We start from the raw sequence: 13,919 nt of genomic DNA on the forward strand, positions 1-13,919 counted from the left end.
CTTTTAATGTAGTGATGATTTGTATAAAGTTATTTGAAAATCGCTTTATTAGTTACCAAGTTATGGCCCGGACACGGAATTGCTAACGCCACCCAGTGAAATTAGCCTTTGAGGTACGGACCTGGAAAGCATGCTTGACAAATCCTTTTCATGTAGAGATGACTTGTATAAAGTTATTTGAAAATTGCTTTAGTAGTAACCCAGTTATGGCCTGGACATGAAATTGCTAACGTCGCCCCCCATGGTGATTCTAGTGTTTGAGGTATGATCCTGGAAATTGCGCGCGACACATCCTTTTAATGTTATGATGCTTTGTATAAAGTTATTTGAAAATGACTTTATTAGTGACCAAGTTGTGGCCCGGACACGGATTTGCTAACGCACCCCCATGATGATTCTAGTCTGTTAGGTATGGACCTGGAAATTGCGCGCGACACATCCTTTTAATGTAGTGATGATTTGTATAAAGTTATTTGAAAATCGCTTAATTAGTTACCAAGTTATGGCCCGGACACGGAATTGCTAACGGACGGACAGACAGACGGACAGACGATGGAGGCCATAACATAATACGACCCTTCGGGCGTATAAAAAGCGGTACGTTTAAGTCCGCTGCAAGTAGATCGCGTATTAATTTAATTTACCAGTACCAGTTAAACTTTATGACCTAACTCTTGGGAATCTTCATTATGTTCGCAATAAAACACTTCACTGGCAATCAAATTAAACTTAGATCAATAAATACAACAACAGTAAAACACTACATTTAATTAATGATATATTTCAAATATTCACGGACTAGTTCTACCGATGTACCAGCATACATCCGAGGTTGTTTTCAATAAAAATGGCCGAGGAGTTCCGAATACAACATCCATTAACTGCAACAATGAGGCCTCCGTAGCTATGACAATGTATCATTCTTCTCATCACAAAACCAACTGTAAAAACAACAACAAAGAAACAAAGCTTTGAACAATTAGTAGTTTATTCTAAAATATTAGAAAATATACAATACCATACATTCTATAAACTATATAGCAAGAAACAATTTTGAAACATGAACCAGTAAATAGGCCGGAGGTCAACATTTAACATGAAGGAACTATTTTTCTTCACAATATTAACAACTTTTTTGCTCAGCTTTTTCAAATATTGAGCAAATCACTTTCAATGAAGAAGTCAAATAGTGTTATTCAATATTGATAACTGTGCAATAATTAAGTAATTAATTCTTTACAAAAATGCTTTTCAACTCTTTGGAAGTTTAAAAATAGAACAAAATATATCAACAATATCGTTTTTCGGTGGCAAGATATTTAAAAGACAGTAAAAGAGGTAAAATGTCTGTAAAACAACAACACCTTCATTTTTACAAGGCACATTTTCACTACAATACAAAGAAACCCCACAGAAACACATTTCAACAATATGCACTTGTTGGTAGTACCAGTTACATTGGCTTCATTATTCCTTTAACACAAAGATAAATTGTCAAATTATGGTTTAAACATCATCTTATCATATATTGTATAATTCAATAAAATTTCTTTCGAAATTCCCTCGCTCGAAATAAAAATAAATCTGTAAAATTTACCACCAAGTTTTTTTATGAACATTTTTATGAACAACATCAAGTATATAGGGGGTAGTAAAGTATAAGAATTTCAACACCAGGCTGTGAAACCAGTATCTACCATTAAATTACCTTTATAATGTACATCAGATTCTTGAGTAATGAAGACTTTAAACAATGCACTACCAGAGAATGCACATGGTTTTATGAGGACAGAATTCTGACACCAACTCACTACAAGATGTATGCTTTAAAGCTGCACTCTCACAGACTGATAGTTTTGACATTTGTTTTTATTTTTTGTCTTTGAAGATCCAAGTTTTAAGTCAATGTCTGGAAACCAGTGATATAAGACTGCTGACAAAAGATCAGTTGTTCATATTTATGTTTGAAAACTAATGCGGTATGCCTTAAATGAACTTTTCTGCAGCTTTACCAAACATTTGAGATTTATTCGATCCTGAGACAACTTTTCTAAAAAGTGTCAAACCTGACACTCTGTGAGAGTGCAGCTTTAATGGCATATCCTAGCTATTTCTAACTACCAATAAATAAAATATACTTGTACCAATATACTTTTTGTCTTCTTATTCCAAGTTCAAACTTTCTGATTACTCACATGCGAACTGAACTACATGTATTTGTCAGTTTATAATCTATACTATATAGCTAAATTCAGACCCAAACAAAAAAGCGTACACAAAAATCCAAAGCTTAAATATATTTCTAACATTAAACATAAAATGTAAATATGAATGGTTAACGTTTAAAGCATATATAATATTTTAACAAAATGAATCAAATCGTTAAAACAATAATGAGGTAAGGTATAAAGGGAATGAATAAAAACAACGGGCCCACTGGGGCGATCAGAAAAGTTGCAAAAACTTCATCATTTCAGCCCCTTTGGGCCCTGAATTGAAAACAAATCAAGCCTGTACAAAAGCCTATGAGATTATTATTAACTTAAGAATGCACTCCGGCTATAGAGGTTACTCTGAATATAAAGCTTGCATTTTCTATATGATGGAGCTTATGATTATCGTACACTTAACGATTAAAGATTGCACGGAAACTGGCTTTGAATAAATCTCTTAACTCAACATCAAGCTTGCACTTAAAATACAACGGATCTATGATAACTCTTCTTAAGTCAGCCTCATATTAAAACAATCTATTACGTAACCATAATCAATTTATGGTTATGTTAACCAACTACATGCTTTAGCTTCGAGAACAAAATAGATGCTTTTATCTTAAGATCAAAATAGATACTTTTATCTCAAGATCAAAATAGATACTTTTATCTCAAGAAAAAATAGATGCTTTTGTCTCAAGATCAAAATAAATGGTTTTATCTTGAGAACAAAATAGATGCTTTTATCTTAAGTCATCTCCTGACACGGTTAGTGGGAGTAACATTTTTTACCAAATAAAACAATTTCAAAAGCATAAGATGTATGGCACAATTAGGTTTCCTGAGCCATCATAGATTGAACAATTCTGGCCAGTAGACTTTGACTCAAGACTTTGGCTTATTTTGCAGTTTATTTTGTTTTCCAATCATAGATTGTAACCTTAATGTTCTGCAAAAAATGCATTCCTAGTTTATCATTGAAAAAATAAACACTAAAATGAGATTCATGTGCCTTTTGTTTAGCAAAATCTTAATTAATCCCTCAAAGTAATGTCTCATTTTCATTACATTATGTCTGACATCCATTTTTAACACAGACTGATTTTCATTACATTATACTGGTACCGTCTGATTTTCATTACATTATACCGTCTGATTTTCATAACATACTGTCTGATTTTCATCACATTATACCGTCTGAATTTCATAACATACCGTCTTATTTTCATAACGTACCGTCTGATTTTCATTACAATCCATCTGATTTTCAGAAGAAAACGTCTGACTTTCATTACAATCCATCTGATTTTCAGAACAAAACGTCTGATTTTCATTTCAATCTGTCTGATTTTCATTACAATCCGTCTGATTTTCAGAACAATCGTCTGATTTTCATTACAATCTGTCTGATTTTCATTACAATCCGTCTGATTTTCAGAACAAAACGTCTGATTTTTTAAATATTTTTAAGTAAACTTTGATGTTCATGATATTCTGTATTATTTTCATTGCATTATCTGTTAGATTTTCATGACATTATGTCTAATTTTCATTACATATCATATGATATACACAACAAATTGAAAAACTTTAACATATAGCTGCAAATGAAAACAGAATAAGATTATGTACAAAGTATCGCATGTAATAATGGCTTTGTAATATAGAAACATAACATAAACTATGATATATATATATATACAATTGAATTTTACATTTCGTTTTTATAAGCACATTTATGTTTCAACCAAGACCTTTACAAGTATATTTAGGGTTGAAAAAGAATGAACTACCTTACCATAACTATTACTTAACAATGATAAACTTGAACAGCCACAAACATAAATGGGTCTCAAAATAAATATGATAAAAGCAAACAATGCGATGAAATTATGACATAATTCCATGGCTACTTTTGTGGCAATTTACATTTCTTTTTTGCTTAATAAACCCCAAACATATTTATTTGATATTTGATAATCATTAGATCTACATGACCAAACTAAGCTTGGCACAGTCATAAAAAAAATTCTTATACCAAAATGAAACTGCCTCTTAAAAAGCAATTGTAAGTTTTATTACAGTATTAATCCATTCAATCTAAGATTTATCAAACCCTACTTCAGCACAAGGAGACAAAACAATGACTAGACAATAATACTGAAATTGACCGAGTCATGGGATTGCTATGAACAGAGAAGGATTGAATATAAGTGATAGCAATTTTATTCTATTTAATTGGGGTGTCAGGTGTTTTTTTCAATGACAAAACTGGTTTGTGTATTACATTTTCTACTGACTTAGCTGTTTTGGACCAAAAAATAAGAAACAAATTTCAGACCGATTTTCTAACCATTTTTTGTTCCTGAAATCGGTCTGGTGTGGTCAAAATCAGTCCAGATCGGCAAATTGTCAGTTTTCAGAAACCCTGGATATAACTCTACATTATTCTGAACACTGACTGAAACATGTACATGCATAACAGCCTTAACAGTTGCCTACTCTTGAGCAGAAAAATGTAAACCAATCAAATTGTAAACATGCCTTAAATTGGCTTTATTCAAGCTGATAAGAACGTTTTCAAGTTTCAATGTAACCTTCTGTAGATGTCATAAACTTTACATATTTACCTTTCCTATCGATCATGTAAGTTAAGCCATTAATCCATAAATTGGAATTAAGCAATAATTTACATTGTTAACTATTGTGATTTATGAGAAAATGATACTTGAGTTCACAGAACACTGAATGAAAAAAGAACACATCATTTGAAAAGAAAATGTATAGAAAACAAACTATAGTGGTCATGTATACCTCTTTCAGACTAACTATAAAATCATGGATATAAAATTATCCTATTAAATTGCGGCAGAATATTCACTGCAATATATTTCTGATTACAAGACACAAACAACGATTACATAAGGTTAATTTTCTGTAGAAATGACACATTGTTCTCTTCAATAATTTGTTTTAACAGTTAATAATTTGGCCATAAAGAGAGATTCTTTTGTTCAGCTGTTAAAATAAAGAAAGTAATATAAATCAGGCAGAACCCGAGAAAAACCTTAAGGAAACCTTTAAATAGTTCAGGATTTTTTTTCTTATTAACTATTTATGTTATGATAATATTGAAAAATATATAAAAACAACGTGTCAAAGGGTTATATTAGCTGATAAAAAATGATTTCAAATCCAAGAAACACAATACATACATGAAGATCTATTACTGACAATTTCAAAAAATATCAATTTTTGCACTTCTGTAAGTTTTCAGGAACTTTTCCAAATCATCACTCCTGCAATATGGTCGAGGATAAAATTCAAAGTTGACACATTTGTAAATGCCTAAACAAGCCTGCCTTATCAAAGACTTAAAATTGATTTGATGACTATAATGACTCAAGAATATTATGTTTTATTATGTGGATATTGCCTTCAGCATATTGAGTGGGGTTATTGTATAATAATCAATTTTGTTGTACACATTTATTGCCATTCAGTAAGTTGAGCCATTTAGGGTGTTTTGGTGTCCCTAGTATTTTTCCTCTCTGTCCACTTGTCGGCAGAGGCAGATGGCTATGACTAGCCCAAATATCTGAAAATAAAACAAGATTTAGACGAAAAATATATGACACATGACATTTTAGCCCAATGACTTGCATATATTTTAGTTCTTATAAATGTTAAAGTTACTCTCTCACAGCTTGACTGATTTGAATTTTTATTTCATTTTTTGTCTCAGAATAAGCTCCTTTCGGAGCAGTGTTTTCAAATCAGTCATATACGATACAATGCAATGGAACAGATCTCAATTATTGGTAAAAGTTTAAGCCATTAAACATTAATTTTCAAACGGAAATATAAATATCTGCAATCAGATATTTTGTCGGCAATTTATTATTATTGGTTTGCAGATATTTACCCAAAAATTTGCTCTTTCCAAGACAGAATGAAAAAGTTGTAAAAACGGTATAACTGTGAGAGTGCAGCTTTAAAGCGTAATATAGTAAGGCTTATAGCTATAAAGCTTCAATTCTGAAGTGTAAAAACTGTGATCTGATATTTTATCAGCAGTTTTATATCATGGTTTTCAGACATTTACTCAAAAACATTTTTGCTCATTCCAGGACAAAAATAAAAAAAAGTTGTCAAAAAGGTCAATCTGTGAGAGTGCAGCTTTAAAACCAATCTCTTCACTTGAATATTCAATGCTTATTGAAATAAAATCTATAACCTTATGAATTTCAGAAAAAACAACCCATTATTTATTCATCGAAAAAAGAGAGAAAAAAATGAATAACTGAATCATTTACGTTTCATTTTCCTTTATAACATTTGGCTTAGCCATTCAAAATGTATTGAACAAGGGTATAGAGGCCATTTTATAAATGATCTTATCATATAATCAATTTTTCAAATAAAATAATTATGAGTTTGCTTCAAAATATATTCTGAAACCAAAAGTCTGGCTGTAAATATTACTCCATGGTTATTTAGATGGGCAAGTTAAATTATATCATAAAAAAGAAATGGCATAAGAATTTATAAACTACGTATCACTATCTGTATCATATGAACTGCTAGTAATAAGTATGTTAAAAATTTACTAGTTTACTCCAGAATTTTCTAAACGGAGCAATTTATATCAAAGTTATAAATTAGCAATTATTATGTAATTTCTTTTGATGATATAAGTATGAGAAAATGGGGAGGGCCTTTTTCTAACGACAGTTCTTACATTTGTAAAAACTTGTGTTTTATGTAAACTTGTTTATATAAGCAATAAAACATGAGTAAATCAGAAAGTTAAATCTCTAATTTTACTTCTGATACTCGCTAAGTATTCAGTTGAGAATTATGAATACACATCATGATCAAAAGGTGCGCTTGTTTATAAGATGGTCCCTGGAATCTGTTTAAAAATGTTTGTACAATAAAGGCTTTTTTTATTTAAAGAAAAAGATACGCCATGGAAATATAATTATCACTTGAGATTTTTTTTCTGTTAATCTGCAAGAGTAACTTCAATTTAAAATTGTGAAAACTATTAAACAGTTTAATCATAAATCTTTGAGTTTATGATTCTTTGATGAAAAAAGGGTTCCTACCTGAATGGCGCCTATACCCATGGCTACCCCAATGAGAATGGCCGTGTGCATCTTGGCCCAGTCAATCAATCCTTCCTTACAGCCCTGAAAACATACAAACAACAAACCCGTTTAATCACTGGTGTAACTAGACCATTTTTAAATGTAGGCACCCATTTCGACCTACCGGACATAGATAGACCATTTTACAAAGATAAACATATCAGAAGATAAGCACCCATTATGACCCTCAGGGGAGTAGCAAGACAAAATTCCATAAAGATAAGCATCCATTTAGACACTTAAAGGAATAGCTATACCATTTTATAAAGACAAGCACCCATTACAACCCTCAGGGCCATAGCTAGACAATTTTAGAAGATAGAAACCCATAATGGTGTGTACCCACTTTGCCAACCGATAATTTTTCCTATAGAAATTGTAGGTGGGGTTGGGGGATGTATTGTTTGTGGTAACAATAGAGTTGATAAGTGCTAATTGGTGAAAATGCTAGACTGGCCCCATTTTTTATTTAAAAAGTTTTAAAACAGTTTAGCCGTAATAGCATTTTTGCTACCATATACAGTATCAGAATGCATAATAAATGAGTTTAAATCACAATGTCACAACGAGTGTTCATTCTTTATTTTTAAATAAACATACTCAATACAATCAATACAACAATACAATGGACATTTTACATTAGTATATTATTTTATTGGTATCAATATATAAGCACATAGCACATATTGAATAGTTCATTCATTAAACATTTTAATTTTTATTCTATTTTAAACACTCTGAAAAACATCACAACATAATAAAACAACAGCACTGTCATCTCTGGGATGATTGTGTTCTCCAGATACTTTGGTAGGAATATCATTCCTAGTGTTTATCTTAGCGTAACAGACTCGGTCTACACAGCGCCAATAGCTACTCTCATTTTTCCTGGTTTTCAGGCTGTACATGAAACCATTCAAAACCAGTGTTCGACCTCCTCTACTATTCTCAATGAACTTTACATTACAATTAAAGTTGTTGATTAATTTTGATTGATTAATGATAAAGATCATTTGGTTAATTGTATGATATTACTGTTACAATGAACAAGTCAAAATCATTGTTTTTGTTGAAACTAACTTTTAAATTTTAATACTAAAACATTTTATATCTGATAAGGAAGGATTAGAAGTTAATTTCAACAACAACTAAATTTGGGTGCCAGTCTAATGGTGAAAATACAGGTAAGTTGGTGGTGCGAGGACAAAATTGGTAGTTACTTTAATTGGAGGCAATTAACGGTTGGCAAAGTGGGAACAAACCCCCATAATGACCCTCATGGCCATAGCTATATACCATTTAAGAAGATAAAAACATAATATGCCTCTCAGGGGTGTAGCTAGACCAATTTAGAAGATAGAAACCCATGATTACCCTCATGGTCATAGCTATATACCATTTAAGAAGATAAGAACATAATATGCCTCTCAGGGGTGTAGCTAGACCAATTTCGAAGATAGAAACCCATGATTACCCTCATGGTCATAGCTATATACCATTTAAGAAGATGAGAATGTGTTATGCCTCTCAGGGGTGTAGCTAGACCATTTTAGAAGATCAGAAAGTATTACGCCTCTCAGCGGTGTAGCTAGACCACTTTAGAAGATCAGAAAGTATTACGCCTCTCAGCGGTGTAGCTAGACCATTTTAGAAGATCAGAAAGTATTATGCCTCTCAGGTGTGTAGCTAGACCATTTTAGAAGATAGAAACCCATTATTACCCTCATGGTCATCGCTATACTATATTAAAAGAGCCTTTATGAACCTATGTGGCATAGCTAGACCAATTTAGAAGCGCAGCACCCTTACAAACCACAAGTCCATTAGACCATTTTAGAATATTAGCACCCATGAGAACTCTCAGGGGCGTAGCAAAATTAAACCACAGGGGGGCATTTTTTAAACAGAATCATCAGAGCCGTTTTCAACAGTGCAGAATTAATGCAGGTAGTAATATGTTTTTTATTTTTTTATGGAATGGCCCTGTTTCCAAACATACCTTTTCATGATAGTAATCAGCCTCCTTTTCCATACAAGCTGTGGCATTCTTTGCTATGGCAGACCTCGGTTTTTCTTCGGCCTCGTTTTTGTTGGTCAGGACGCAACAGGATGGCGGAATCAACTGCAATAATAAGTTCGTGAAGAAATTATATCATAATGGAACAGTAAAGTTTATTGCTTACATTGTATCTTGAAAAGCTTTATGTAATAACAATACATAGAAAGTGACGTAAACACTATGTATAAATTCCAACATGCCGTCAGACGCTTGAATAATATAATTTGGATCATGGAAAACCAGAAATCTTATTCAAATGCACACAAGATGATACTAAATAACCATAAGTTATATTTGACAATAAGCAATACATTATGATAACTATTAGCGATGCAAAATTCAGGGGTTTTTGTTATATTATTTAACTTATTCCCGAGTATTTGGTTTTTTCCATAGTTATATCTAGTAGATGTCAATCCCAAAATGAGGCTGCTCATCAAACAGAACAACCCGTTGGTGCATCACGACATTCAACCAAGAATTTACGATCTTCGCCTTGTTCAGTGGAATTGAAAAGTTTAGCATTTTTGTTTGTTTAAAGGCTATAGCTTTTATTAGATTTTTAGGTAAATTAGGGTCCTTCGTGTGTACCGGCTATGATGTAGAAGGGTTAAAATGGCCCAGCTATTACTATAGGGTATAATAATAGTAGTTTACTACACTTCTTTAATGTTCCTTTTGGTAATCAAATATTCGAATATTCAAATATTGGATCGAAAGATTTACTGAATATTCGAATATCAATTTTTCCATTCGTTTGCATCCTATTTAACTTTATGTAATTTGACAACTTTAAACTTTTTCATGAAATAATTAAAGACAATTCTTCAAAAAGTTAATTAAAACTACACTTATTACGCCCTATTGTGTTTTATCTTCCAAAAATCTTAAGTTGATACTTAAGTTTTGATTACTTTCTATTAAGGGAACTGAAGCCTCTTAAATTTCAGGACATTCTGCTGGACAATTTGATGGTTGTCTAGTAAGCAAGGGAGAGAGCAGTCCTCAGTCAATTTTGGTTTGCAAAGATAGCTTTTAATTAAATGTCAGCGTGCACTCAGGGCTGGGACACACTTTCAACGACATCATTTCCGAAATGAAGTTACGTGCGCAAACAAATTGGCACATTTTCTAAATTAAATGACTTTTCACTCCAATTTTAGGCACATAATAAAAAGAAAACTGTTTGTTTCATTTTAAGATAGCATTATATTAACACCATAAGCGACTATTTTACTAGTGGCTTGGCCACCCATGAATTTATCTTTTGGTGCTCACTCGTGAACTATATAACAATCTTTCACTGAAACAAACAATTGACCTTACGACAGCGGCTTCTAAGCCACGCACCCTGATATCAAGGGAGCGAACTCTGTCTGTGTCCGTCAAACAAACGAGGAAGTAATGGCGTCTCGCGTCGTTTCGCTTTCCGATATTCCTGACAAATTATCATAAATGTCACATAACAATGCGAAAAAAATAGAAGTCAAAGGAATTTGTAACTGGCTGCTACATCGGGAGGCTCAATATATCTTTAGAAAATGACGATATCTAACATTTACGGGGTGAAATCTATCCAAGTCAGAGAAAATCGGATAGCCGCCATGTTGTCAACATTGACATTGATACAAAGGAAAAGCGTGTGTGTGACGCATACTGTAAATGCAAACAAGGGTAAGTTTAACTTTTAATAACACCGGTCCTTCTTACAGTATTGTTGAAACAAAGATTAAATCATCGCACAATATGAGTAAATCATAAATGGCCTGAATGGGGAACCCGGAAGTGACATTAAATAACAGTTACATGCCAGCTATACAGTATAACCTTGTACTCTACAGTATGAGCAGAAATGGTTTATTGGGGTTATGCATAAAAAGTTTCAGTTCTAAGCGATTGAACACTCCCCCTTATGAATAATAATGTAATACTAATAGTTGACAAGTGACAATCGTGGGTGATACCAATCTGTAACTATTGCATTGCTCAAACATTCACATGCTTTGGTTTTTGTTCTTACAGAAATTGTGGAACATGTTCACACACTCTGGCTGTAAAAGTAGACCTGGGAGGAAAATTGCCCCCGGTGTGGGGCTCGAACTCACAACCACCAGAACACTAGCCCGGCGCTCTAACCAACTAAGCTGACCGGGCAGCTGGTTCTAACCCACACACACTACCCTCCCCCCATTTACCGGTTAAGGCTGGTGGAGGGTCTCCTGCTATTTACCGTTGACACCATTAAAGTATTTTGATTGATGGAGATAAGGAAGTCCCCTTATTATTGTCTTCAACAAGCCTACCGCAACAGGGGACCTAGCATAAGACCGGAAACCGCCCCCCCCCTCACACACACACATGATATTTGCCAGTCCAGGCAATGTCAACTGCAAGAGAAAACCAGTGATGACAAGTTTTACAAATAATCGGTAGGACCTATTTGAAAGCTTTTTATAACATTTAGTTTTACTTTGCTGTACAAAAGTAATGGACTATTTGTCCAGAGAAAAACAACAACCACAAAACATTAGCTATTATCTTGTCAATATTTCATTATGATATACATGTAGGAAGCAAATATCAAAGACAGTAGCATTTACAGCTAGTATTAAAATATTTAACAATACATGTAACTGATTTATTTTAATATTGGCATCTTTTATTTATTTCAGGAAAGTGTGGTCTTTTGAAGAGAGTTCTTGAAGTTGTTCAGCATGTTGTTTTGATGGATTCTTGGAAGGATGTACCTCTATGATGTTAGCTTCAGTTCTGGATTATAACACCAGTTGTTGCATATATATCTTCTCTATATATATGGTGACTCTGGTCAAATTTATTATTGATCCATCCTGCTTAAAAATTATGAAAACCTTTACAGATATTGAGCATATCAAGAGGCGAAACAAATACAGCATGGGCAGCGGTTGGCCGGTTGCTATTTTAGTAATGCTTGTCTGCTTTCTAAATTATCAAGAATATTTGACTGTCAGAGTTTGTAGACTTTTAATACACATATGCATTTTTGCAAGATTAGGCGCACGAGCTTTCACACTGCATGAAATTCTAAAAAATATTCAGATCCAGTCAACACATGTACCGTATTTTCTCGACTATAAGGCGATTCGCTTATAAGACGGCCCCCTAACTTTGCCCATGAAATCTGGTGCTTTTTGTTTCGACTCGCTTATAAGACGGGGTCAATTTTTAAGCAAATCTAAAATGCTAAAATTCTTCCTAATGTGTGAAAATGTTCAAGCTCAACAGACAATTATCAACTTTCGCGGTAACTGTTTTTGTTTTACTCAAAGAAAATGGCGGTCAACTGTGAGCTCTCTATTTGGAGGTAGGTTAAAAATGAGTACATAAGTTTGCAGGACAGGTCGTTACTTATCGGAATTGTAATAATTAATCAATAACAACATATGTTTGTTTTAGTTTTTTTTTATTGAAGACACCAATGAAGTTCTTCGGCAAAATAAATGGCTTCAATAACATAACTGCGAAAAGCCGAGGCATGAATAGGTGTTTGTTTAGCAATAATGCTTTAGGCAATATTGTCCGTTGATTGGCGACGAACATAAAGGATTCATATTCGCATTGTCATTTGTTTGCTTAATCAAATTGACAGTAAGGTACCTACATCATATTAAGATTCCAATTTATTGATTTGATATATCTGTCAAACTAATTATACTGACACGCGCCATGAGAAAAAATGCAAATATAACGGAACACTGTGTGACGTCAGAGCACGCGCGGTGAAGAGATTTCGTGTTGTTGTTTACTTAATTACCCATACTTGTATCAGCAGACGATATACTGGATAGACGAATACCCTATGTAAAATTTTACTGATTTTGACTTGAATCTTTTTTTAATATTTTATCGACTCGCTTATAAGACAGGTCCCCTACTTTGGGGGTAAAAATCGGGACCCAATTTTCCCGTCTTATAGTCGAGAAAATACGGTATTTGTTCTGAATCAAATTCAAAAATTTATATTATATATTAATAAATAAGTGATTTGATATTGGCCCTCGTGCCAATATACCAATATACCGTAAATGAATGGTATCAGACGCCCTTTTTTCCCTCAGATTTCGATGCAAAAAAATGCCTGCGTATAATACCCAGTAACAATTTTTTTAACTTTTTTCAAGCCGAGAGTTTGTTTAGATTTATGTAGAAAGGGATGTTACTCACGTCATATTGATCGAGTATATACGAGTTAAAACGGCAGCTGAAGATCGGGATACAGTATATCATGAGACGTTTATAATTTAAACAAAAATATTTTTCGATTAAAGATATTCAATATTATTTTGAATAATAAATTGAATTGAACAATAATTAAACTTGCATATAAAAAAGCAAAGTTGGGCACTGTCAAAATATTTTATGTCAGTTGTACGAGAAGGTGTGCATAACTCGACTGCCTTTAACCTGTTTAACATACCAATACTACAAACTGTTGCGATAATAGTCTTGTTTTTT

At 33.0% G+C, this 13,919-nt stretch overlaps 1 protein-coding gene and 1 long non-coding RNA gene across 3 annotated transcripts in view; one reads left to right on the plus strand and one right to left on the minus strand.

Moving 5' to 3' along the window:
• Positions 1-965: 965 nt before the first annotated feature.
• Positions 966-13,919, minus strand: part of LOC128231327 (CD82 antigen-like) — a 33,751-nt gene continuing 20,797 nt past the window's right edge. For both annotated transcript variants that reach the window (XM_052943997.1, XM_052943998.1), the window contains exons 8-10: positions 9,366-9,488; positions 7,325-7,408; positions 966-5,811 (exon numbers count right to left, since the gene is read on the minus strand). In XM_052943997.1, coding sequence (XP_052799957.1) covers positions 5,749-5,811; positions 7,325-7,408; positions 9,366-9,488 — 270 coding nt within the window. In that variant the 3' untranslated portion in view covers positions 966-5,748. The remainder of the gene's footprint in view (positions 5,812-7,324; positions 7,409-9,365; positions 9,489-13,919) is intronic.
• Positions 9,530-12,830, plus strand: LOC128231328 (uncharacterized). Its single transcript, XR_008260346.1, has 3 exons — positions 9,530-11,099; positions 11,448-11,854; positions 12,098-12,830. It is a non-coding gene; the product is annotated as an uncharacterized LOC128231328 (long non-coding RNA).

The sequence above is a fragment of the Mya arenaria genome, chromosome 4 (genome assembly GCF_026914265.1).
Source record: "Mya arenaria isolate MELC-2E11 chromosome 4, ASM2691426v1".
In the NCBI taxonomy this organism is placed as follows: domain Eukaryota; kingdom Metazoa; phylum Mollusca; class Bivalvia; order Myida; family Myidae; genus Mya; species Mya arenaria.